Here is a 25137-nt window from a genome sequence, read left to right on the forward strand (position 1 = left end):
TTAAGCACACATCTGAGAAAAACATTTATTGATCAATGCAGAAAATGCTATTTATAGTGTTTGACATTATTAATCCAGTGATTTCAGTTTGAAATATACAATTAATTAGTACAGAATGCTGCCAGGCTTTTTCCCCTCCCCTGACAGCACAGTCTTATTTAGAAGTTTTTGTCTCTGATGGGTTTTCCCCAGTGTCCAGCGTCTTCAGCAACCTGAAAAGGCCAGCAGCTTCTCGGATCCGGCTGAACTCAATGCAGAATGCTTGCACTTCTATAAACAAGTCCTGTACATTGATAATTTTGTTTCTGATCAAAGACTGAAGAAAGACACACACAAGACGTACCAGGCGGTTCTGAAACAGAAGAGATGGTTTCACAATTCTCATACATGTTTGCAGATAGTGCAGTGTGTTGGCCCTCAGCACTGCACCAGCCCCTGCAGGGGAAATTTAGGTACAGCAGTCCTCTCGTTCTGAAGCTTTGAACGTGCTGCTTGTGCTCTTCTACCTCTCCTATTACTACTGTATTTAAAAGTGGACTCCTCTGCTTTACAGTACTGTACTTACAGATACAGGTGCCTTCAAGATTAGCCCCCTGAACAAATGATCACATTCACTTATACACTGCATTTCATTTTGTTATTATGCAACCTTATATACAGAGTCCTAAGGGATGAAAGCCTAAGATGTGTTGTCATGACTGGGGCCATTGCAAAACATGTTTCAGTTGCTGTGAGACCTCGTGCAGGATTAACGAAAGTGACATCCCCCAGGTCTTAAATGCTATTTAGTGATCAGAATGTGCTCCTTGGCCCTCTGTTCCTCCTTTTATTGTCCCGTGGGCCTGAAACACAGCTGCTAACAAGGCCCCAGAGTAGAACACGGTACTGAGTGTGTTCTCAGCCACAGCACAGCTCTATTTTCCTGTTCTGCTACCTCATGTAATAGGCCCAGCTATTCAAAAGGTCACAGGCCAGCGTATCCATGCGTATCTGGCAAAGTCCCAAAGCAGACATGCTTCAAGCAGCCACCAAAAACTAACAAGTGGTTGTTCTCAGTGCCTCTCCAGATTACAACCATGATAGGAGATTTTGCTGCTATCTAAAACGACATTGTCCTCATATCCCATTTACCTTGGGTCTCTGCAACTTAAGGATATAGGAGAGCTACAGAAGGCACTAAAAGAAATCAGAAAGCTTAAAGGAATATAATGGCTGCTTTGCATGAGCATAATGAGGCTGCAGTCCTTCAGTCTGAAGGGAAGAAGGCTGAGGGAGGAATTGGTTAAGACTCACCAAGCCTGGCATGAACTAAGCATGGAATTGTTTTTTACTAAAAACATATCCAGGAAAACAAGACTTACTGGGCACTTGGTGAAATGAATGGGAGCAAGTTTGGGATAGAAGGAATACCTTGTGCAGCGTGCAGACAACAGCTGCAAGGGGGATAAAGATTTGTGAAGCAGCTACAGCTTGCATACTGGAACCAAGGAAGAAAGATGGATTTGGGAAGCAGAGAATGTGGCATTATAAGGGTAGAAAAGAGGTTTTAGGTCTTTGATATGTGCAAGCTGTTGTAGGTCAGTAATAGGCAGAACTGAGAGGTGAGGCTTCTACATGAGTAACATTACCTCAAAAGGTATGGAACTGATGTACATATGTCAGAGGAAAAAAAGCCTTAAAGCTCAAAACTAAGCAGAAATTAACCGTTTAATGCTTAGGAATAAATAAGGACAGAATAACTTATAATGCTGTCTCTCTAAGCATGTATCTATCTGTCTACGAATGTATTACACAGAGCAAGATACAGGATCTTTTTTCCTAACCAAAGATCTCTCTTTGGTTAGGTAGAGCACTCACCTGCATGTATTTGTCTTTAATCTGTTCACAAGTGGAGATACAGTTGGAGATGTAAAGATGAATAAATTCAGGAGGGAGATCAACTGCAGTAGTCAGCCTGTTCAAATTAAAGATATCAAATACTTTATGAAGCCATAAATTCAATGGTTCCATTGCAGAACAGAGTTAGACCTGTGATATTAATTTATTGCTGATCATGTTTCTTTTTTTAAACCCAACACAGTACAGAAGCTGAGTTAAATTTGGGCTCCAGTGTATTTGACTCATACAAACATTTGCTATAAATTACAGAAGTGAATCAATATAATTTCAGTCCTCCATACTTCCTGAGTAACGAGATTCTTCATATAATTTGGCTTATCCATGTTGGGACTTCAGTGAATCCAGGCATTCCTTCCTGAAGAATACAACCAGTGTAACTGTTTTATGCATCTAAAGACCAGTTTCCTTTTTTCTTTCAAATCTAAATTTTTTCCTATGGTAGCTCTACTATGGAAAAAGCCAGCAAGCCTGGCCAGTTGTGCAGCTATCCTAGACAGGAATAAGAACTGTTTTCTTACCACTGTTTTTCCCTGTTGTAATGATAACCCCCACCAACAGGGGTCTAACTTGCTTAATTCTGCACCAGTAAGGTGGCATATGGGATTCTTTTGTCAAGAGGTGTTATTCAATTGCAAAGTGACTGACGAATAACGCTGAATTTCACAGTTCACATTCAGTAATCACTGCAGAAATGCTACACTCTTCTAGATCGCTGAGATTAAATGGGAAAACTCAGGCAGCTCAAGTGCTAGCATTTTGTTCAGAAAAAGGGTTTTATCTATGTGCAGGAGTCACTTCCAAAGAAGGCAGAGCATAAAGCAGGATGGCTATTTGACAGTGACACTTTCTGTTCACTTATTCGGAACAAAGAATGCAAGTTCTGTTTAAGCAAACATCTCTGTGGCAGTAATTTTTTGCAAATGCTTCTCACAGTAACTGCCCTCTGTCCTACCACAACCTGCATCTTCCACACCACTATACCTTAAGGGTCACAACTGGCATTTCCAGATGTCCCAATAAAACACAACTGCTGTCAGAGTTGAAAAAGAAGACAAAGTAGAGGTGAGATTGATTCTTAGATACGTAAGTTTAATCTGGATCAAAACAAGAGCTTTTTTTCCCTTTAACTAATGGCACCAACAAGAAACTGCACGAAAAGCAAATAAAGCCTTTATGAAAGAAACAGACAATGCAGCAGTCACAGACAGCTACAAATCCATAGCACTGTGTTCCTCTGCAGGATTAGTTAAAGCACATTAAGCCCTACTCTTAAAGGAGTATTTAAAGCAAAACAGCTGAGAAATTGAGACGGAAAAGAATTTGATGCTCTTCTCCTTCACTGATGATTTCTTCAGCTCCTGCTATTTCTGTTACCTGTGGTGTTCCTTGGAGCACATCTAACTACAGCCTGCAGCCAGCTTCACAATCACTTAACTGCTCAGTAGATTGTATCTTTATTTTACAAACTTCAGGAAACTTTCTTAGATCTGAGGTGGTACTCACCGATTGACAACTTCCATTGAATGTAAAGACATGTCCATGTTGACCAAGACAGAAAAATACTCTGTTATCTGACTGGACTGCATCAGTTTGAGCAGCATTTCGATGGCTACTAAAGGATTGTTTTCAACGAGGTCTGGCAGTTTGGCAGGAGTGAGACCAATATGGTAAACAAGTTTGGGGTCCTTTTCCAGTTCTCCAAGGAGCTGTAAAGGGGAAAAGGAAGTCTGAATTATTTTCTTCTTAATTATTCAGATTGCAGCTTGAAGTAACAGCTATAATACATCTAAACTAGAGGAGAATTATAAATCTACAGATGTCTCTATTGAAATATATTGCAGGTATATTTCTTTAACACTTCCACTTAGAAACAACTGTGCCAATGAACTGGATGATCTCTGAGGTGCCTTCCAACCCAAGCCACTCTATGATTCTACAATAAGAAAACCTTTATCAGTTTTTGTAGTAGTTTTTGATCAGAGGGCAATGAAGGAAAAAATAAATTCCTTCTTTACTTTTCTGTCCAGTGGAAAAAACAAACAAAGCTCAATTTAAAGTTCATTGTTGTCAGAAAGAGTCCTGTATGCCACACATTCTATAGTGCTAGCATAATGAATATCTCAAATCCCACTGAAATGAAGGGGCTAATATTACCAAATTGAGCAAAGATTCAGTGTTGGCATTTCTGAATTAATTTCTTAACAAAAGCTTCCACAGAAGCATAAACAAATTAGTTATCAAAAGATTTCACACAGAAAAATATCAGTGCCACTCACTTACTGATCAGTTTTAACTACATCCAGTCAATGCTGTGAAGTTTAAAGACTTACCTTGTTCGTACACACCCTAAAAAAAAAAAGCACTAAAAAAGCACCTAAAAGCACTGGGCTTTGAGAACTTAGATTACTTGGTGTTTACCAAGTCATTTCAGAAATCTGAATTGGAAAACTTGGCTAATTTACATTGGAAACACATAAGTTTAACAGCCTGTTGGAAAATCAATTTAAGCAGAAAATTGCACAATACTTACCTGTGTTTGCTGTGGGGAAGTCAAAGGACTTTTAAAAGCTTTTGCCATAATTCTTTTTATCTCAACTCCAGTGCTGTTTTTAACACACATTGACTTGTCCCATTGAATTGTGTGGTCTGGTTCTATTGGATTTAACCATGCCAATTCATCCTCACATATGTGGAGTGGAGGTGGTGGACGAATAAACTCTGGCCGAAAGTGACCTAAAAAAAGACAACAATGTGAAACATTTGTTTTAAACTTACAGCTTTGTTTTATTTCAGTACAAGGATATCTCCAAGGTCCTCAAGTTTTTCAGCTATAACAACACTGGGAAGCGTGTTACAGTCTTATTTTCCTCCCAGACAAGTATTTATTCCTTATTTTTAGTGACGCTGTTATGCCAGCATGTTTTTCCTCTTGAGTCAGATCACTATGTTACTGCTTCTGCCACTGAGGAATGGTTTTTTTCCCTGCCACACTACCTGATTCTTTGAGGTGTTACAGTCAGCACAGATCTTAGTGCAAGGGGCTACGAGTGGAGGAGCATCAGGTAACACAGGTAACAGATTGAGACAGACCCCAGATTTTGAAAAGCCTGGAAATGTGAACATGATGGAGACTGATCTGGAGACAGTTTAATACAGTTCTGCATTGCTTCATTCATCTTCATTCCCATTTCATACCCTGAAAATATTTTTGAATCATACTATGCTTCATCTGGAGATGAATAACAACATGGGCACATCGTGAGTTAAACAAAAAGATGTGAAAACATACATACTTTCTATAGGAGGCTTTGGTCCACTCACTAATGCTTCAGTGATCTGGGAGGCAACAGAGCTGTCAAAACCAGAGTTGGAAGAATCTGGGTCAGGATCGCTGAGGATGCTGGGGAAGCTGGCCTTGCTCTGCGTTGGCAACTCAGACTGACGCTCTGCAAGGTCAGTTCAGAATGTTAAAGTGTGAAATTGAAAGAGAGATGCCAGAATGCTAGAAGTTAAGCAAGAGTTTTTTAGCTGATAAAACAAACAAACAAACCATAACAACATGAAATTCAGTACAGTATCTGCTAGTATTCAGAATGCCAGCTGACAGAAGAAAGCCAGTGGCACACAGCAAGAATAAGAAAGTAGAAATGAATCTCAGACAGTTTTGACTTTAAGAAGTTAAGTAACTGCTTTTAGTATCAGACTGCATCAAATTGGTACATTCACATGATAGTCCTGAAAGAGTTCACATAACTCTATCTAACTTTGCAATCATTTCTCAGAGCAGCAAAGAGAGAAATCTGCAGATACATTTACTTTCTGTAATGATAACGGTCCAACAAAAACCCAACAACATGCACGAAAGCCAAGAGCCCACCACACAATGCCACCTTATGTTCCTTCCCTCGCCCTCCCAAAGAGGATATTAAGTAGCAGATTAAGTCCCGAGTAATCTGAAGTCCAAATTTGCTGGTCCCACACGAAATCAACACCACTTCTTATCCGGATGATTGTAGTGCCCTCAGCTGCAGTACATTGTCCTTATCTCCTTTAAGCAGAGTACGCTTTCTGTTGGAAATTCCAGCTTGTGAGTTCTATCATTTAGCTCCTGGAGGGATCAGCTGGGTTAACATAAGAAGTTCTCTGAGAGGAAAACAAGGCAACATAGGGAGTCCTTCATTCTTGTCATCTATAGTCCAGAACTTACACCTATCAGTATAGGTATAAAGTCACTGGTTGGTTTGTATCCCCTCAAATCCACTTATCTCAAATGACTAATGATGCTTAATTAGAAGAACAAAAAGTTTAAGATACAGTATTTCAGTGATTTTTTTAAGCCTAAATGAGCCCTTTACTTACATGCGTTGGGGTTGACATTCTAACTTTCACTGCTTCAAAAAAATCACAATAGAATCATAGAATCACCAAGATCAGAAAAGACATCCAAGACCATCCAGTCCAACTGTTCACCCACCACCAAACTGCCCACTAAACCACGTCCTTCAGTACAGCATCTAAATGTTCCCGAACACCTCCAGGAATGGTGACCCCATCACTGCCCTGGGCGGCCCAGAGTAAGCAGAAGGAAGAGATGAGTGTTAGTTAGAACACAGTTGTATTTCAGAAGAGAACAGCAATTTGAATACATTCAAATTGAAGAAAACAATTTGTCTGAACGCAATCACTTACGATGGTTTATCAGGCTCTCTTTTCCTTTTAACAGATAGCAAGAAGCTTTCTTTGATTTTTAGCAGGAAAATCTACAATGCATTTACCACAAGCCCAAATGCCAGTACAGGCCAATTACCCTTACATCACATGGAAGTTAGCACACAAACACTTCTGAGGACTTCACTAGAATTCAGGTCCCTGCAGCAAGCAGAAGGTGACAACTTTTGATACAGTAATACACCATCAAGTTATAAGGATAGATCAAGGATTGAATGAATATTCTGTGGACTGAAGAGAGAACAGAACAAAGCAAGTTTTAATACTGATTCCCAAGATGCTCTATTCCAACAGCTGATGTTCAGCCAAAAAGCCTACAAGAAAAGTTGTCACAGTGAATAGAATCACAGAATGGCCTGGGTTGAAAAGGACCACAAAGATCATCCAGTTTCAACCCCCTGCTATGTGCAGGATCACCAACCAGCAGACCAGGCTGCCCAGAGCCACATCCAGCCTGGCCTTGAATGCCTCCAGGGACAGGGCATCCACAGCCTCCTTGGGCAACCTGTTCCAGTGTGTCACCAACTGAAGTTCAGAAGCCAAGTACTCTATTCCACAGGTATATTCTAAAGCAAGTCAATCATTCTGCTCTAAAAACCCTTAATTCATGTCAGGGGCCACAATTTTAGAAGGCCCACAGCTGTTCAGTGAAATAGGTGGGAAAACAATGCAATACAACACCCCAAACACCTATTTAAGCACCATGACACAAAGTATTTATACACTGTGAATAGCTTGGCTTCATCCTCCTTACATAAGGGACATACACTGCCAGCTTCTGAAGAAGTGACAGACCTTCTGAAACGCTGCACACAGACAGTTGAGAAGCATCACAATACTAACAGAGATACAACAGCAGCTGTCTCTTAAGAAAGCTAATAGAAGGTATTTATTCTAGGGAGCTACAGTTACAAGACGGAGAAAGCAGTCTCGAAAATACAGAATGTACAGAAGAACCAGAATGGTTTGTTTGCCCTCTTTGCAGATATGCTTGGATATTCTATTTGCAGTTCCCAAAGATCCTGCTGTCTGGAGACAGCAGCTGAGAACAGCGTAGCAGGGTGTAAAAGTCAGTGACAAGTGCTGCATAAAAATGACAGCACCAAACTATGACTGCAGGACAGAAAGAGTAATGCCTGTCCTCACAGAGAGAAAGTACAGTGTTCACAGAAGTGAGATGATCAGTTTTGAAGTAGTTCCATTCGTAAGTGCCTAGGAAATAAACTTATTTTTATTCTTCTTTAAATAAACTGCTCGAGTTGGCAACTTGTTCCAATGAATATTTTCCATTTCAGATTAGCTCCAGATGCAACCTGTTGCTCCACACGATCAGAACAATCATATCCTTCCTCCTTTCCTCCTGCCCAAGAATGAGCACTGAGTTCCTTTCTTATAGCCTACTACAGGCAGACCACTTCCCACCGGTGAGCTAACTGCAAAATCTGACCACAGAAAACTGAAGATGCAATTGGAACAGCCTGTTTGCCAGGTGCTGCTGTACTGCTGCACAGCAGTTACCTCATGTTCTCTCATACCAAAACCACGGCAAAGGAAAAAAAACAGATAACGATGCACACAAAAAGCAAACCAAACTTTAGGTGAAAGTCTTCCTATACTTGCAAATCGGTCTTATTTGTAAGGCAGTGACATATCTAAGTAGGATAAAGCAGCTGTGCCACAACTACGTTTAGCTTCTCTATGCTTGAAGACACTACAGCTTAGCCTAACTTCTTCCACACACACAGACAGGAGCACCTCAAAGTCAAATGTCAATTAACGTTTCCATTCGCAACGGTGCCGAAGCTCCTCCTTACCCGCCAAGGCCAGCTGAAGCCCGCTTATATCCACCGACTGGGCCATGTTTCCAACGTCCATCGCTGCAATCTGGCGCGGGGTCTTCTTGAACAGCTCTCTGGGGGGGGGCCAGCATCAGCTGCGAGAGGAAGAACTTTTCGGGCGGGGTTATGGGCGGCAAGAAGCCTGCGGGGAGAGAAAGGAGAAGCGAGCCTTGATTCCTGAGGCAATCGCTACCCGGCGGGGTCCTCGAGGGTGGAGAAAACGCATGGTAAAAATAACGCCAACGACAAACGGCGGCGCAAAGGGAGAAACCCGCGCCAACGCCATCACAGCCCGCAACGCCCCGCTCTGTCCCCGAGCCCAGCCGCCCGGCACCTGAGAGCGGGGTGCGCTCCGCCTCGTCGCCGCCTCGCTCGGGAGCAGGGTTGAGCAGGTGGGCGAAAACGGCCGCGAAGGGGTTGGCGGCGAGGGGCTCGGTGCGGTACATCTCCCACAACAGGTAGAGGGCGGTGAGGCGCTGCGCCGGGCTGGGCAGCAGGTCGGGCTGCTGCAGCAGCAAGACGAGCACGGAGCCCAGGCGGAAGTGCTCGGCCTTGCCGAAGTAGTGGTGGAAGGCGCTGGAGAGGCCCTCGAAGGTGCTGCCGCCCGCCTCCTCCGACACGATGCCCAGCAGGCTCGTCAGCTCCTTCGGCGACAGGCTCATCCTGCCGCCCGCCGCTCCGCCGCCGCCGCCGCCCGCCGCGCCGCCGGCCTCGCCGCCCGCCTCAGCCGGGCTGCTCCCGCCCCCGGGCATCCGCCCCTGCCCGCCTCACGGCGCCCGGCCCGACCCCGCCGCTACCCGCCACCGGAAGGCCGCGCGCTGTCGCGCCGGCCGCGCTTTACGGCGCGGCCGTAAGGCGGCGCGGTCGTTGAGGAGCCGTGAGGACGGCCTGCCCCGGCGCGGGAGGGCTGCGATCCTCCCGCCGTGCTCGGGCCCGCGGCGATGTCTCGCGAGACGGGATTGGCCCCATCCGCTCGGGGGGCGGGGGAAAGCAGGGGATTGGCAGGCACCGCGCGCTCCCATTGGACTGGGCCTGGCGGGGCGGGGTGGGGCCGGAGCGCGGAGGCCGTCGGGGCCGGTAGGGGGAACGCGGCAGTGCCGGTGCGGCATCATGCGGCTTAGGGAGGGTGGTCGATCAGCGAAGGGGCGTCGTCGCCTCCAGGGCGATAAACCAGCGGTGGAGGGTTGAGAGGAAGGGAGGAACAGCTCGGGGCTCTGCCCACAGCCCTGGACATCCTGTTCCCTCTGGCGCAGACCCTTTCCCTCACCCCCAGCTGCCCCTCCCCTGACAGCTCCATGCCGTTCCCTCGGGCCCTGTCCCACCTGCCACCGTACTGAGACTGCGGTACATACTGAGGAAGAAGGACTTGGAAGGTCCCGAGAACAGACGCTGCTTTTGTGGTCTGATTCTTGTAGAAGCAGTGACTGCGTGCCCTCAGATGAGCACCCCCAGTTTCATGGCCCAGAAGACCTTGGCTTTCTAGTGAGCCATTCATGGTGTCAGAATGGAATTTTGTTTATGAAGTAATATAAATTGAAGGGTAATGGTAACAAATAAGACGGAAAACAAGATCTGAGAGGTGCAAAGTCTTCACATACATAGAATCTTAGAATGGTTTGACTTGGAAGGGACCCTAAAGATAATCCAGCCCCACTCCCTACCAGGGCAGGGCTGCCCCCCACCAGCTCAGGCTGCCCAGGGCCCCATCCAAACTGGCCTTGAGCGTCTCCAGGGATGGGGCACCACAGCTTCTCTGGGCAGCTGTGCCAGCGCCTCACTGCCCTCTTGAGTGAAGAATTTCTTCTTACTATCTAACCTAAATATCCCCTCTTTTAGTTTAACACCATTCCCCCTTGTTCTGTTACTATCAGACCATGTGAAAAGTCGGTCCCCCTCCTGCTTGTAAGCTCCGTTCAAGTTCTGGAAGGCTGCAATGAGGTCTCCATGGAGCCTTCTCCAAGCCCAAATCCCTCAGCCTGTCTCAATTGGAGAGGTGTTCCTTTATCATCTTGGCACTCCCTCTGGACCTGCTCCAACAGCTCTGCATTCTTGTGCTGGGAGACCAAGAGTTGGACATAATATTCCAGATGAGGCCTCATAAGCACAAAACAGAAGGGGACAGTCACCTTCCTCTCCCTACTGGCTACCTCTCTTTTGATGCAGCCCAGGATACTGTTGGCTTTCTGGGCTGCAAGCACACACTGCTGGCTCATGCCCAGTGACTGCTTTGGGAAAAACAAGCAAAAGCAATCAACAACAACAACTGCCCCTCTTGCCCCCCCAGAAAGAAAAAAAAATCAAAACAAAAATAACAAGATCTATAGACATGTAAGGGATAATCTAAAAGCATTCTTGTTGGAGTAGCTACTCACTGACTGAGTAGATCACACTGAGAGGTCTGCTTGTGGTGTGAAGCGTAGCTAGAATAGTAAAGCAAATGGAAGAGGATGACATTGATCTTGCTGCCATGACCAGCTTGTACTAGGAAAAAGAAGAGTGAGTCCTTGGGATTTTGCAGTGTGCTAACAGGTGCAGCAAGGACTTAAGTTTTAGGTTTTAGGAGGAAGATAAAAGAATTGCAAATTGCTGAGGAAATAATCTTTGGAGGTGTGCAGAAGAGCTGGCTGGAGAACTTGGGAAAGCATGGGTATATACAAAGGCTTTCTACCCTTACTTGCAACACATACAGAGCAGTCAAAAATCTCTTCAGTCAAAAAAGGTGAAAACTGAGTAGTTTAGAGAGGAAGGTGCTGTGGGAAAGTAACATTCTTTATAGGCCAAATAGATCTCTGGCAAAATAGGCAGAAGGATGAACTTTGGCAGCTGCCTTGAATTCTCGGTCTTTGGGAAGACATTTTGGGTAACAGTGATTGAGAACATGCCAAATTGGCCAACTCCTATCTTCCCTTCTGTTTCGCTGAGCTGCAGAGAAACTGTTGTAGTTCTTTGTTCCTGTCAGAGAGGTTTGTTTTTCTGGGTCTGAAGAACTGTTGCAATAAATCGAGAAGGTGAAACCATGTCAGTGGTCTGCAGGGTGGAAAAGGCTCTGGTGGCTGTTTCTGTGTCTTTGCTACCCCTCCTACAGAGATGAGGGAATATGGTTTGATCCAAGGATACAGAAACTTGGGAGATAGCTCATTAGAGCAAAACTTAAGTTTTCCTGATAGGAGTTGCTGGTATAAATGAGAGAAACTCACATGATTAACTGCAGCTTTAAATGTCTGTAACTATATACAAGAACACAGGACAGTATTCACTTAGTCCATGACTGGTAAGCAGAAACTGCTAGAGAAAAGATCAAGCAAGAGTGGCACTTTCCCATGTGCTCTTGGCTTCTGGCCATCTCCAGTGTAGGTACTTCCCAATTCAAAGGTTGAATGCTCATCATTCCCAGCCCCTGATGAACACTTCCTCTTTGAGCTCATCTTCAGTGATTCACAAGCCAGCTTATGTTTTTGGCATGCACAACACGCTGTGGCAATGATCTCTGCAGCTCAAGAGCCATACTGCACAAAACAGTACTTATTTCTTAACTCTGTTCATTGCTCACCACGTTCTGCATATCTCTTCCCATAGCACACCTCAGTTGCTCCCCTCTAAGCTATGTGTTCTGATATCCTTGTTGCCTTTCTCTGCTTTTCCTACTTCTGCCTTATCCTTATTTAACTGTGAGTGTTCCACAGATTTATATATTTGTATACCTTTATACAATGAGTCCTGTTTATTTCTCTGCTCACTTTTTCACATTGTTTGCTCTATTTAAGCCATGAACGTTGACCTGACGCTATAAAAGAACTGTCCTCAATGACTTTTCGTATCATTCCTCAGCAGCAATAGTTGGGAATCATCCACTGCTGCACAAGGGATAGATTCTTTCCACCCCACCCTCATCACAGTATTTTCTTTAGCATTTATCAGTACAGAAATTGGACTTGATGGCTTAAAGTTTCTTGGATTCTCTCCGTGGCCTTTTGAAAGATTGGTTGCATAGTTTCTGCCCCTATTTTTTTGCTACTGTGACCATTTTGATGAGAAGGTTGCACACTGCAATATAACATCTTCATCCTTCAACTGAAATGAATCTCTTGAGTGAGTCCCATCAGATCCTGGGGATGAATAATGATTCATTTTATACACTTCATCTCACATCTCTTAATAACTCTTCACTGTGAGACAGTTCTCTTGACTTGCACCCTGTCAGTAACGCCTGGGAACAACTCCAAGATCCCTGTAGAGATGCAAGGAATTAATTCAGCTTTTCTCCTTTAGCTTCTTTCCCTCAATGCTTTTGTACGTTGCGCTCATCTGTTGACCTGAAACTGAGCAGCAGATTTTGTGCTTCTGCTGTGCTGGCAAACCTTTTCTTTGTTCATTTTTTTTTTTGGTAGGAGGAAGTTTGTGGTTAGAAATAAGGTACAATTTTAGGCATCATTAAGTGGAGGACAGTTTTCTGGGTGCTAATCCACTGTCAAGTAGATCTGTGGTGCTTCTGCCCAGGTAGCCTTTTTTGGTCAGCCTGCTGCTAATAGCAGACTGTGCAGAGCAGATTTGCTGCAAGAAGGAGAAACCTGTTGAGAAAGAAAAAGCTCTCTCTCCTTTTCCCATAAATTTCAGAAATGCAAACCATTCTTGCATAATGTTCTTATTGAAATAATGAATGTAGAATTGCAGAAATTGCCATCAGAGCAATAAAATGTCTCCCCAGTGACTGAGGCAGCAAAAAAAGAAAGCTACTTCTGCGTGGCTAATGCAGCCATCTGAAATCCTTCTATCCAAATGAAAAGGTTTCTGGTCAGAGCAGGGAAGCTAACGGTTTGGAAGATGGAATACAGATTACCATTTCAGAGTAGCAAAAAATCTAAGAAAAAGGTGGGGCTAGAATACTTCCCAGGCAAGAAGTGTAATAAATGTGCTGCAAAAGAAGATATTTTTGGACTCAACATTTATGTAAAAAAGAAGCAACAGCATGTGATACTATGGAGGCTGAAGGAGTCGTGGGACACACCTGACTTCTCAAATGGATCACTTTGCATGCAGGGGGGACGGCTGGGCCCCCAGCTCGTCCAGGCTGGCAGTCCAGCACAGCACAGCCCTGTGGCACAAAGGAAAAGGTTCATGTTGCTGCCCTTGCAGTACAGCTTCTCTGGGAGCAGACTGAACGTAGATTCATTTCTGCAAGATGGCTTATAAAAGAGCTTCTAAATGATCAATAAAAGCATGAAATTGACCCGTTGTTCTTTAAGTTGGGCTTGAGTAAGAACCTCAGTAAACATCATGCTTTGAATTCCTAAGGATGGATAAAGGGACTGGAGCTACGCTTAAATTACTGACTCTCAGGCTCCTTTGTTACTCTGTCCTGTTGGCTCATGAATACTAATACGAACACACAGATTTCAGACAACCTTTGCATGTACAAATAAACCTTTCAAGTCATGTCACTGTGAATATGAACTTTGTTTAGTGTTTAGATTGACATCATCTTGTGAGAAATGGTAATTGTTGCTGGAAAATTAGATCTGTAACTAAAGGAGCACATTTGATTTGACTTAATCTGATTTGCTATTAGCAGGCAAAGCTACGGGAAAGGCCATGCAGTTTAACTGTAGAATTTGTTTTTTCTCCTTTCCTTATTCCAGTTGATTATGTTATTGTTTGCTATTGTATTCTAGTTAACGCCAAGGAATAGAAACTGCATTGTGGGCACTTGGGGAAAGAATACTAATGAGGGAGCAACAGAAAATGACAGCATTAGGGAGGCAAAAGAAAAAGTGGCAACGTAGTTATATTAAATTGACCAGCTCCATGGCAAATACTTGAGTTTCTTCTAGCAAAGAAGCTGAATACTTCAGCTAGGAAACAACTTCCCCCAGTGTATTTTTATCCCATATTTCACATGGGAAGAACATGGTGGGAAGGAATTAAGTCACACCTTGAAGTCAAAGGGGAAATCAGAACACTTCCAGATTGTTTTGTTTATTCTCACAAGACTTTTCTCTTGTACACAAATTCCTTCCCTTAATAATTTAAGTGACCCAGCCCACCTGCAGTATATTTTAAATAGCAACATATCCAAAAGGGGAGGGAGAAGGTAGGTTTTGTGAGAGTCTTTCCATCTGCAGCTTTCTAGTGACCACTGCATGTTATCCTTCCTAATCCATCTCTTCAATTCAAAACAAGACAACCAGTGTAGAAACAGATCTATTAGTGCTGGAGTAATCAACAGTTGGCATGCTAACAATGCCTAAAAGCCTTCCTTAGTAACTATATGAGAATACATCTTCACTTGTTCATCAGACTTCTAAGATGTCAAGTGATTATTGGATGTTTTTTTAGAAGCAGCCCAAATATTGTTTTACAATAGCTTCATAAGAGCTGCTCCATGGTCATTCAGAAACAAACGTGATTGTTGATGAATTCTTTAGCTTCTGTGAATTTTAGTGACACTTCTGTATTTGAAGGCAGTTTTTAAATGTCAACCCACGTGAAGTCATTGTTCATGCAATTACTTGGTTTCTTGATACTAGAACATAAAAGCAGCATACAATATGACTTTTGGCATATACATCTGTTCAAGGGCCCTTATTCTGGCCAGGAAACCCTTTTGTGATAACAAACATTTTCGGAAAATGATTTGAAGCAAAATAATCCTTTCACTTGTCTTCTTTCTTTTTTTCATGTTTAATTAGACAAGGATTTTAAAAATCCATTTGTAATTCAAAAATAGGTGAGCATGTGTTCTGTGTGAACATTGGTTGGGAACTCTTCTCTCTGAACTTTGAGTATTCAGCTTTCATAATTTGAGCTCTGCAGTTGCACGCCTGACTCACCTGGCACTATTTCTGTTCCCTGGTTCAGTGACTCGATTTATGTTTTGTTTCTGTTTTCATCTAAAATCAATATCAGTTGCATCTTTGCAGGAGAAAAGGCTTTATGCTTAAACTACAAACTTGAAACCTGCTTTCTGAAAAAGTGTTCAATAATTCAGAGCTGATCAGAGCTGTTCCTCGAAAAGGGGGACTATCAGGTTCTGTTTCTTCCTCTGCCTGTAGGGTGCTGAACTCAAATCTGGGCAATGGCTCTACTAGGAGTAGGGAAGAATATTCATCTCTGTCTAAAGTTACTTTGCTTTGTTTACAGGAACTGAGGACTCCTGGAAGGAAAGGAGAAACACAGGATCTGGTGGTTTTAGTGAGAAAGTGCTTGGTGAGATGCAGGATGAGGGTTTGTGTTCTGGTCCTGTGCCAGGAACAATGCAAGTAAAGGCAGTCAGGTATGAAAGCATAACAGTGTATGTATGTGGGGAATGGAAATCTGTTGTCCCTTTTGCCTGTCTAAACTCCCAGATATTGAGAGAGTCCTTTCTTCTCATTCTTTCCCTTTAGAAAGAACATTTCAGAATTTTAGAAAGAAAGTCTCTCCAGTGAATATAGTTGTGTGTGTGCGTACATACTTACTCATTTAAAAGCATGCAGCCATTTAAATATTAGAGCAAAATTTTGTCACTATGTGTCTATACCAGATAGAGAAGAAGTAGGTTGAAGTATCTGATGATGTGATGCTTTTCCAAGTGACATTTGGTCAGAAGGATGCTTGGAAAGGCTAATTTTTAAACATGCTTTGAGGAACTAGTACAGTTCTTTTGTGCAGGAGGATAAAGTATATTCTAGATGCATTACAGAGCACTGCGGTATAGTGATATTTATAGCCTAGTCGAAGAAATAACCTCAAATTGCAAATGTATCTTACAAGTATTTGATGATTTTGCTTTCCTCTAGCAATGGTGAAGCTCCACTGATTCGTCTGTATCAGTTTTGCCTCATTCATTTTGTAGTGTTCCCATTTATTTCCTATACCTACTGAGTTCCTTACAGGGCTTTCTTTCCAACCGCATACAAAGTTTCTCTTGTGGCCATCTCTAAGTGTGCTGCACTTCCTCAGAACATCTTCTTATTCATCCCATCTCCCATTTTATGTTGAAAGCTTTTAAAATACATTTTAATGATGCATAACAGCAATATAATGAGCCTAATAGCATGCTATTGATTTTCATTTGCAACACTGGCATTCAAACATTTCAATAGTGCTTTAAGAGTGTGTATATTTAATGTGATCCAAAGACAAGGCAAATGCACTACAATATTTATCTGCTAAAAAAAGCTCCACTATCTCTTTCCAACTGAATTGTCCCTCCATCCTCCCCTACAATGTTTGTTGCAATCAGTTGCATTAGAAGTATATTATTTTCAATGTCTTAAAACAAGCAAACCATAATCCTTGGTACAAGAAAGTAAAAGGGAAAAACAACAGATCACTGTATCTACACATATCTTTGTTTATCTACTGTGGTCACAGTGAAGATATTAATGATGCATACCCAGTCAGTGCTGTTGGTGAATGCAGTGTTTTAGCTTCAGAGTGAAGAAAGCTGCTTCAGGATACTCTCTGGATAGGAATTAGCTGAGTTGTGGAACACACTAGCTCAGGCTAAGGAGAACAAACAGAAAAATAAAACTGTCAAATATACACATCACCATAAGATAAGATAACCATTCTCATTTGCTGAATAACTTGGTAATTGCACCCTACAGAGAGCAAGTTTCAGGAGAAGTTTCTGTGTATTCAATGAGCAGGATGTGAAGCAGCCATTCAGCTCAGACAAGTGTCACTTGCATGTATGACCACTTGGAGGTAATGCTTTAACAGCAGTGTTGACAAGCTGCACCAGCCACACCTACACACACCAGATGGCTGTGCCACCATTCAGCAGGACCTGGACAGTCCTGTAAGTTGGGCAGAGAGGAACCTGATGAACTTCAGCAAGAGCAAGCACGGGATCCTGCACCTGGGAAGAAATAACTGCATGTATCAGTACAGATGAGGGGTTGACCTGCTGGAAGGGAGCTCTGTGGGGAAGGACTCAGGTGTTCTGGTGGACAGCAGTTTGGCCATGAGCCAGCAGTGTGCCCTTGTGAGGTACTGTGGCTCCCCAGTTCAAGAAAGAGAGGAAGAGATGGAACTTCTTGAGAGAATTCAGCTGAGGCCTGCAAAGAAGATGAGGGGGCTGGAGCATCTCCAGTATTGAGGAAAGGCTGAGGGACTTGGGGTTTTTCAGCCTGGAGAAGAGAAGGATGAAAGGGGATCTCATAACTATTTATAAATACTTAAAGGGTGGGAGTCAAATCAATGAGGCCAGGCTCTTTTTGGTGGTGTGCAGTGACAGGACAAGGGATAATGGGCGAAAACTGCAACACAGGAAATTCCATACCAACATGAAGAAGAGATTCTTTACTGTGAGAGTGACAGAGCACTGGAACAGGCTGCCCAGAGAGGTTGTGGAGTCTCCTCTAGTGATATTCAAAATCCCCCTGGATGCTTTCCTGTGCAACCCACTGCAGGGAACCTGCTTTAGCAGGGAGTGGGCTAGTCCCCAGAGGTCCCTTCCAACCCATTTCTGCTCTGTGGGTTGTATGAATATCAGTAATATGGAGAGAGAGAAGGTGAGACACAAAGAGAGACAGAGACAGAGAAGTACTGGAGATATATGGAAGACTTATGCTTTTGTAAGGACTTCAGTTTACTTGCTTTCTCACTATGCAGCTGCTGGTTTGTAAACACATCCACCAACAAGATCACCTGACAGGGCTTGACTCAGATATTACTGCAGTTGAGTGAAACTACACTGAGTTTTTGCGATCAAGCTAAAAAAAATCAGCTGCTTTGATTACCATTTATTTCATTTTTTGTCCAGCCTTTGTACTTTCCTTTAAAGGTCATGATGCAAGTAAGCACAGAAGAAAAATTCCTGAGAATGTGTAAATGATTTTGAAGTTTAAGAAGCTTTTTGAATCAGGTAACAGTTTCCAATGTGCAAGTTAGGCTGAAATTAAGATGCCATACTTGATTCTAAGAAGTTACCCAAGAAATCCTAAAACAGTCAACAGATAAGGTACCTAAGGCAGACATAGGCACGTGCTTTGTGCCGTATATTAAAATGTATGTGAAGTTCAATTTCTGCCCAAACAAGAGACATTAGCTTTTGGCTAGTGCCAAAAATGATCAAGAAAAGCATCTTTTGGTTCTGAAATTCTGAAATGGGAAACATTGTTTATTTTTAATAGATGGTGGTAGTAGTGAGTAGTTCTCCTGCAGACACCTAAGTCACTTGGCTGACTGCAGAGGGACTGTAGAAGGATGAGCTCAGATGTCACATTTTTGACCTCTACAATGGGATAGAGCGATCCCATTCCTGAAGTCATGCTGAACATCCCGGGGAAGCAAGAACAAGTTTGCAGCTGAGCTGAGGGTAAATCCTGACAAGAACTGACCACCTCTAATGACGTGTTTATGTAGTCCTTAGTACAGTGTTTGTTGAGATTACCTAGTATTCCTGTAATGGAAATTATAGCATGTCCCAGGAAGAAGGAGCTTCCATGCATAGGCCACTGAAACAAAAATGAGAAGGTAGTGCACAAGCAAAGGAGATGGACAATACAAATGCTTCCACACAGCCAATTTGCCACGATGGAAGACCCCCTGGGCTGTATGAACTGTTCCCTTTTTCGATGTTATGTTGCTGGTCATCTCTCACAGCAAGCAGTCAGAGGTTTCTGGAGGATGTGGAACTACTTGGTTCCCTGTCCATTAAGCACTACTGTAAAACCACGACTCCGGTATGCTACCAGTTCATAAAAATGTAAAATAGTAATTTTAGATTTCATAAACCAGAAGAATTTTCTATGCAGAATGTGTAAAAAGAGAGACCGTTCTGGGGAGTGTTTCCTCTGGAGTAGCTAGTCTTTGTCACCATCAGACAGGAATCTCTAGACTGTAAATCTGATCAAATACAGCAACTTCTGTGCTGCTCACTTACATCTGTGAGAGTCTGCTGATCTCAGAGTGCACACAGGGTTTGGCTTAAGCCCACCATCCATCTTCACTGAAGAAGAAGTGTATTCATTCTGATGAGAGGTAAAAAATTGCCTAACAGGCAAGCTGGTTTGCAGGCCAACAGTTTATGCATCAATAATGTTGCACTGGTGTGCAAGACTCTGCATTTGTTGCTGTGTTGTATGTCTAAAGGTATCCCAGGTTTTAAAATTCACGCACCTCTAGCTCTTCCTTGTAACTTTCTTCTCAAAACCCAGAGCAAACTTCCTCTTCCATCCTGACTGTTTATAAGTATACATAGAAACAAATGTTTTGTAAAGATATGAGAGACATTCTGCTTTATTCCCAGGAGCAAATAAAGCCTTTTATTTTTAGCCTAGTTTCCTAAGGAAATGAGACTGATGCAATCACATTGTCTATTTGTCAGTCTATCAAACCAGCCCCCTTGCCTCCTTCCCTCCCCCCATCATCTTCTGACCATTAATCTTTTTTAGCTGGACATGACCAAAAGGCAAAAGTATTCCAGAACGTATGCATGTTTTATGACAATCAGTGGCTGGGACAGAGAAGAGACCTTATCCATTCCCTCCCTGGAGAAGTCAGCACTGGCTGAATTCTGCTGAGAGGCAGCAACAACTTGCTGGCAAGTCAACTTCTGTGCAGCTATAACTCTGCTGTGATGCATGTAACCTCCTCAAGTCACAAAGATGGGAAGGGCTGGAGTGACAGAGGTGCTCCTAGAGGGACACTCCTGGGTACCTGGCAGTATTTCAGAGATGTGGAAAGACACAGCCCAGGGAAGAGAAGCAGCTGGGGTTGTCAGACTCTTGACTCAACCTCAAAGTGACTGAATTTTGAGGTGATGTTATAGGGAGCTTCTCAGTGGTGTCTGAAGAAACATGGTGGAAACGAAATGCAAAGCAAGTGCTAGAGAAGGGGTCATCACCATCTCTCTTATTACCTGGCAAGTGTTTTGTAGGTAATTCCTGTTATGGAGAACCAAATGCACAGCAAAAACGGGGGTAGGTCCACATCTGACCAATTATCTTAGAAAAACGTTGCAAGTGAGTACAATACCTCAAAAGGAGACTGTAAATTTGACCATATGTTACGTTGTGGGAAATCTGAGTTCTTTCAGTGTCATTGCTGGGAGACTTTTACCTATCAAACAATCCAAGTATGCTCAGATCAAGGCTGAAGCCCAGCCTATTCCTCGGCTGCCTGACCACCCATCTGCTCCACTGTAAGGTGTGGTCCTGAGCAGTGCCTGCATTTCTGTGTTGGAAGGAGAACGTAACACATACATGTAACGTGTAGATAGCATGATTACCTATTTACCTGTATTTGCAATGATGTTTGGAAAGGAGCATTAAAATAAAACTATGATTATAGATCCAATGTCATAAGATCATATTTCTGCTGTAAGAGAGTATGCTCTTACTTTTCAGTATAGGCCAATGCCTTGTCAATGGAAGCACGTAAACTCCTTGGAGACACATAGCATGATGCCCTGAATGTTGAAGAAAGGCGTACAGGAAAAAGAAAGCGCAGATTTGCTTTTCACTAAGTTTCTCTAATTTCTGCTAATGCCTTTCTGACATCCTTATGGTGATGCGTGAGCATTTCTTTTTACTGAAAAATAGATAGATTGCTTAAGAGATTAAGTTTCCTTTATTTCTTCCCTATTCATGCATATGCTGAACAGTAGCTAATGTTTAAACATCTCCTTAGCAAAATCCTGAGCTCTTCTGTCACACCTCTGAAGCAGCTTCTATTCCTGTCAGGGAATTCCAACAAGTCAGTAGCCTAAAAATGCATTTAAACTACTGTTGGTGATGAGCCTTTTCCTAAGTTATTCTGTTTCTACATTAAGCCTGAGCTACTTATTTCTGCAATTCTTTTCAAGCTTAAATCTTGCCATGTCTGGAAACAACTGTGTTAACTTACACAGTTACAAACAGGAGGTTTGGAACAGGCTAATGGATAAAGATGAGACAATGGAAGAGGTACCACAAAAGCAGTGACTCTGTTATGAGGAACAGTGTAAATATGAACATTCTCATTTTCCTCTATTAAAAAAAAAAGAAACTCTTTACTCAAGGAAGTAGAGTACAGTTTTCTTCTTAGTTAAGACAACCTGACAGGAATCTGTTGGGGGCAGAAAAAATGTTCCCTGTTCTGCAAATGGTTAGTGATTTTGGATAAAAAATGCTGTTGGCCTTGGAGTGCATGGGAAAGGAAGAACAGGCAACAAGTATCTACAGCATAAAACTCTTACACACATGCACGCACAAAAATGCACAAGTGTGCCACTTGCAACACAGAGATAGGAAGCCGTATGGCATCCCTGGTTTCTCTTGCTCTCCCTGCCTACTGCAGAAGACTGGTGTCCTTCACTGACTCTCTTGCAGAAGCAGAGTGCTGTGTTAACACAAATGGCACAGAGCACATTGGCATCCAAACAAGCTGGGAGGCTGAGCCATTTTGCCTTCAGCAGCTGAAACCATTCTGTAAGCGTTTCACATACAATTAAACCTTCTTTTCCCATCGGGTGATTTGACCTCAGCATGTAACTATGCATGCCAGAACAAAAGATGGTAAGGTGGGTCAAATAATGGAATAGTGGGCAGAAGCCTCCTACTTATAAATATGACATTGCCTTGTCCAGAGGGGGAAATGCTGGCTCTTCTCAGGATCCTTGCTTCATGCACTATGCATCCCATGCTTGTGTTCTTAAATGTTTCCCTATGATCAACCACCATCTGCAGAAATATCCAGCTGTGCCCCTGGCTGCCAGTCATTCCCATGTTTCTCACAGAGATCACACCAAGGATGTATGCACACAGTCTGTGTAGTTGGAGAAGGGCACTGTTCCTCAGCCACCTACTATTTCGCTGGAGCCTGTGGTTTGGCATCAGCAACCACAGCACAGACATCGTACTATCACAGCATTAAAACTCATCTAATCAACATGACAGTGGTTCCCTCAGTCTGGCACAGCCATCTTGCAGGCAGCAGTGATGCCTCATTCACGCGCTGGTCCCCCTCTCTGGTTTATTATGGCACTGGTGGGTGAGAGCAAGCTCTTCACAGGGTTCCATGAAGGCAGCTGTCCCCATGCACTAACTGTAGCTGCTGCCCATCACTCCTACTCTAGATAGTGCTGTAAATTCGCAACTGTGGCACCAGAGACCTCAGCTGGCAAGGGCTGAGGCAAACAACAGCCGTCTCCATTCTTCTATGTCAGCATTCTCTGTCAGATATGTTCTTGGCCAAGAACTATCACTGTCAAGTAAGGGTTAAGAAAATGCGCTGCTTTAGTGCCCTTCATGGGCAGTGCTCATCCCACTGCGATAACATCACAGCCCAAAACAGGAACAGTGCGCTCATTGGTGCAGGGTCTGTGCCTGGGCAGCAGCTGGAGAGGACACATGGGACAAAATGTTGAACCAGAAGCGTTTTATTTTTGGTAGTTTAATAATGGGCTAGGAACGTTTGTGAACACGAGCTGAGGAAAGACAAACACATCTTTTCTGAGGGACAGTGAGACAGTTCCCTCGGTATTTCATGCTAGCGAGGCCTTGAAGTCCTCACCATCTTTCTAAAACTCCTGGCATGGACTTACAAGCATGAACCAAATGTTTTCAAGCGAGCTTGGCTCACCTTGATGTTTGCACTCACATTTCATCCAAATGAGATGATGAGGGGATCAGAGGCCTCCAGGAAGTCCAGCTTTGAAAGATGCATCAGCTGGGCAGGGGAGAAGGAAAAATGGAGGGGACCAACAATGCAAATGCCATGCAAAGGTTTGGGGAAGAGGTATGGGGAGCCTGCCACAGTGAGGGGGAGGTGGGAGGCCATTATGGGTTTTGCTGGTTGTGTTACTCACAAAATATTCTTCTAGGACACGTGAAAGGAACGTGAAGGAAGAAGAAATTAATAAATAATCAGAAATACTTTTCAATTCCGAGTGTTTTATAAACATTAATGAATCTTCATGAGCTGTCAGAGAGGTATTTAAGCCACATTCCATTTTTATAGATAAGAAGATGAAAGCTCTGGCTTAAGTCCAGAGTTTTCAAAAGCACAAACTACTTTTTAGAGCTCCACTTGATGCTCAGCACGAGAACTCCAAAGGAATTGATTTCACATTTGCCATCACTGTCAATGGGAGACCGATTACTTCTACAAAACTAGGTTTTAACCTGCATGCTCCAAAGCAGCTGAGAATAGCTGCTGAAGGTTCAGGCTTCGTTGGCTTGTTGGGTTTCTTCAATGTGTAAAAGGAGATACTGCTTTGGGAGGTAAATAGACACATAGAAAGATTTTGTCACTATTGCCACAGTGCAACTTAATAAGATCAAGATTTTGTGGATTTAAGATTTACAAAAAGGATTAATTAAAACTTAAGGTTAAAAGAAAAGACTTCCAAGTGAACCCATTCATCTGTGTGAACAGGGAGGGAAGTGGATCACGTTTTCAAATCTTTCTGCTCCTCCCACAAAGGGTAGGCAGATGGTTTGGGTGCATTTCCCTAAGTGTGTGATGAATATTTTATTCCTGAGAAGAATATAAACCAGGAAGGTACATTCAGTTACTGGCTTTGCTGAAGTGAGAAGAAAACAACACAAGACTTCCTTAGAAACCACGTGAACTGGTAGTCCAGTAAATATATGCATGTATACATATAGCAGTGTAAAATACAATTTATAGCAGAACACTTTAAAAGTAAGGAAGAAAAGTAGCTATTTTCATTGGAGTTGTATTCTCATTGCTCTGTGGCCATGTTTGTTTCAAGGACTAAAGCCCTTGTTTGCCCACCCTCAAAAGCAAAGGTGGCAAAAAAAGGCCTCCAAGTTCTGTGGAAATGGAGAGAGTCGCATTGAAATTGGCCAGCAGCCAGAACAGGAGGAAATCACAGAATTTCATGCTAAGAAAAGCTTCAAAATACAATGTCAGGTAGAAGCAGAAGTACAATGCTGATCAAAGTCAGCAGGTTCAAACCCAGCCCTTGCCACGTGCAGCACGCTTCCTCCCAAGCAGCATCAGTGATGGGCTGCCAGCAGTCTCAGCACAGCCTTGGATGTCATAGCAGATCAGTGGAAGATGTAAGAATCAAAACAGAAATGCTCCTCTGGGGATACCCCTGTGTGTAAAAGTGAGTCAAAAATTGCTTGAAAAATTACCTGAAAGGGTATTTCAAAGGCACTCACGTACACGTTTCAAAAGTTGTGTCAGAGCACTGACACTTGCGTGATACAGGGTTTGTGTTATGGCACAGTTCTGCCATTCTTGCAATTGCTGTTCCCCCAGGTGGGCTGACATGCGCAGGAGGAGAGCAAAAATGGTAGCTTCTACCAACAGTGACACTGGGACTGTTCAGGTCATAGCACAGTGCCAAGCTCTGTGCTGGGAATTACCGTCTCCACCACAACTACCAAACAGGATCAGAGAAAAGGGAAAGTGGTGGAGTTTTTCCAGTTTTAATGTTGGTTGTCAGGTCCTGTGTTCACAATGATAAATCCCACGGAGCAGCAGTGCAGCATCAGACCGTGCTGGAACAGGCAGGATGAAGACCACTGTAGCTGTAAGCAGGACCACATACTGTTATGCCTTTCTGGGCACTGTTGTGTGCCTTGAGTTAGCATGGACAGAGAAAAGGTCAAAGCTATTTCAAGGGTTCAAAAAGGCTGTACTGACCACTTGGGTGATATTTTGGTGCGTGGATATTCAAAGGAAAAACACAGTAAGCACCTCAAGGAAATGTTCAAAACAACAAGGGCCC

The 25137-nt window shown here is 43.2% G+C and overlaps 1 protein-coding gene across 1 annotated transcript; it reads right to left on the reverse strand.

Annotated features, from left to right (window-relative positions):
• Positions 1-11: 11 nt before the first annotated feature.
• Positions 12-9217, reverse strand: CNOT11 (CCR4-NOT transcription complex subunit 11). Its single transcript, XM_042866708.1, is given in 8 exon segments — positions 12-352; positions 1858-1954; positions 3403-3605; positions 4430-4632; positions 5193-5345; positions 8442-8547; positions 8549-8607; positions 8800-9217. Coding segments are annotated over 8 exon segments (1437 nt in total). The 3' UTR covers positions 12-154.
• Positions 9218-25137: the final 15920 nt, after the last annotated feature.

This window comes from Lagopus leucura, unplaced genomic scaffold (genome assembly GCF_019238085.1).
Source record: "Lagopus leucura isolate 7727_CA_CO unplaced genomic scaffold, USGS_WTPT01 Super-Scaffold_100001, whole genome shotgun sequence".
NCBI lineage: Eukaryota > Metazoa > Chordata > Aves > Galliformes > Phasianidae > Lagopus > Lagopus leucura.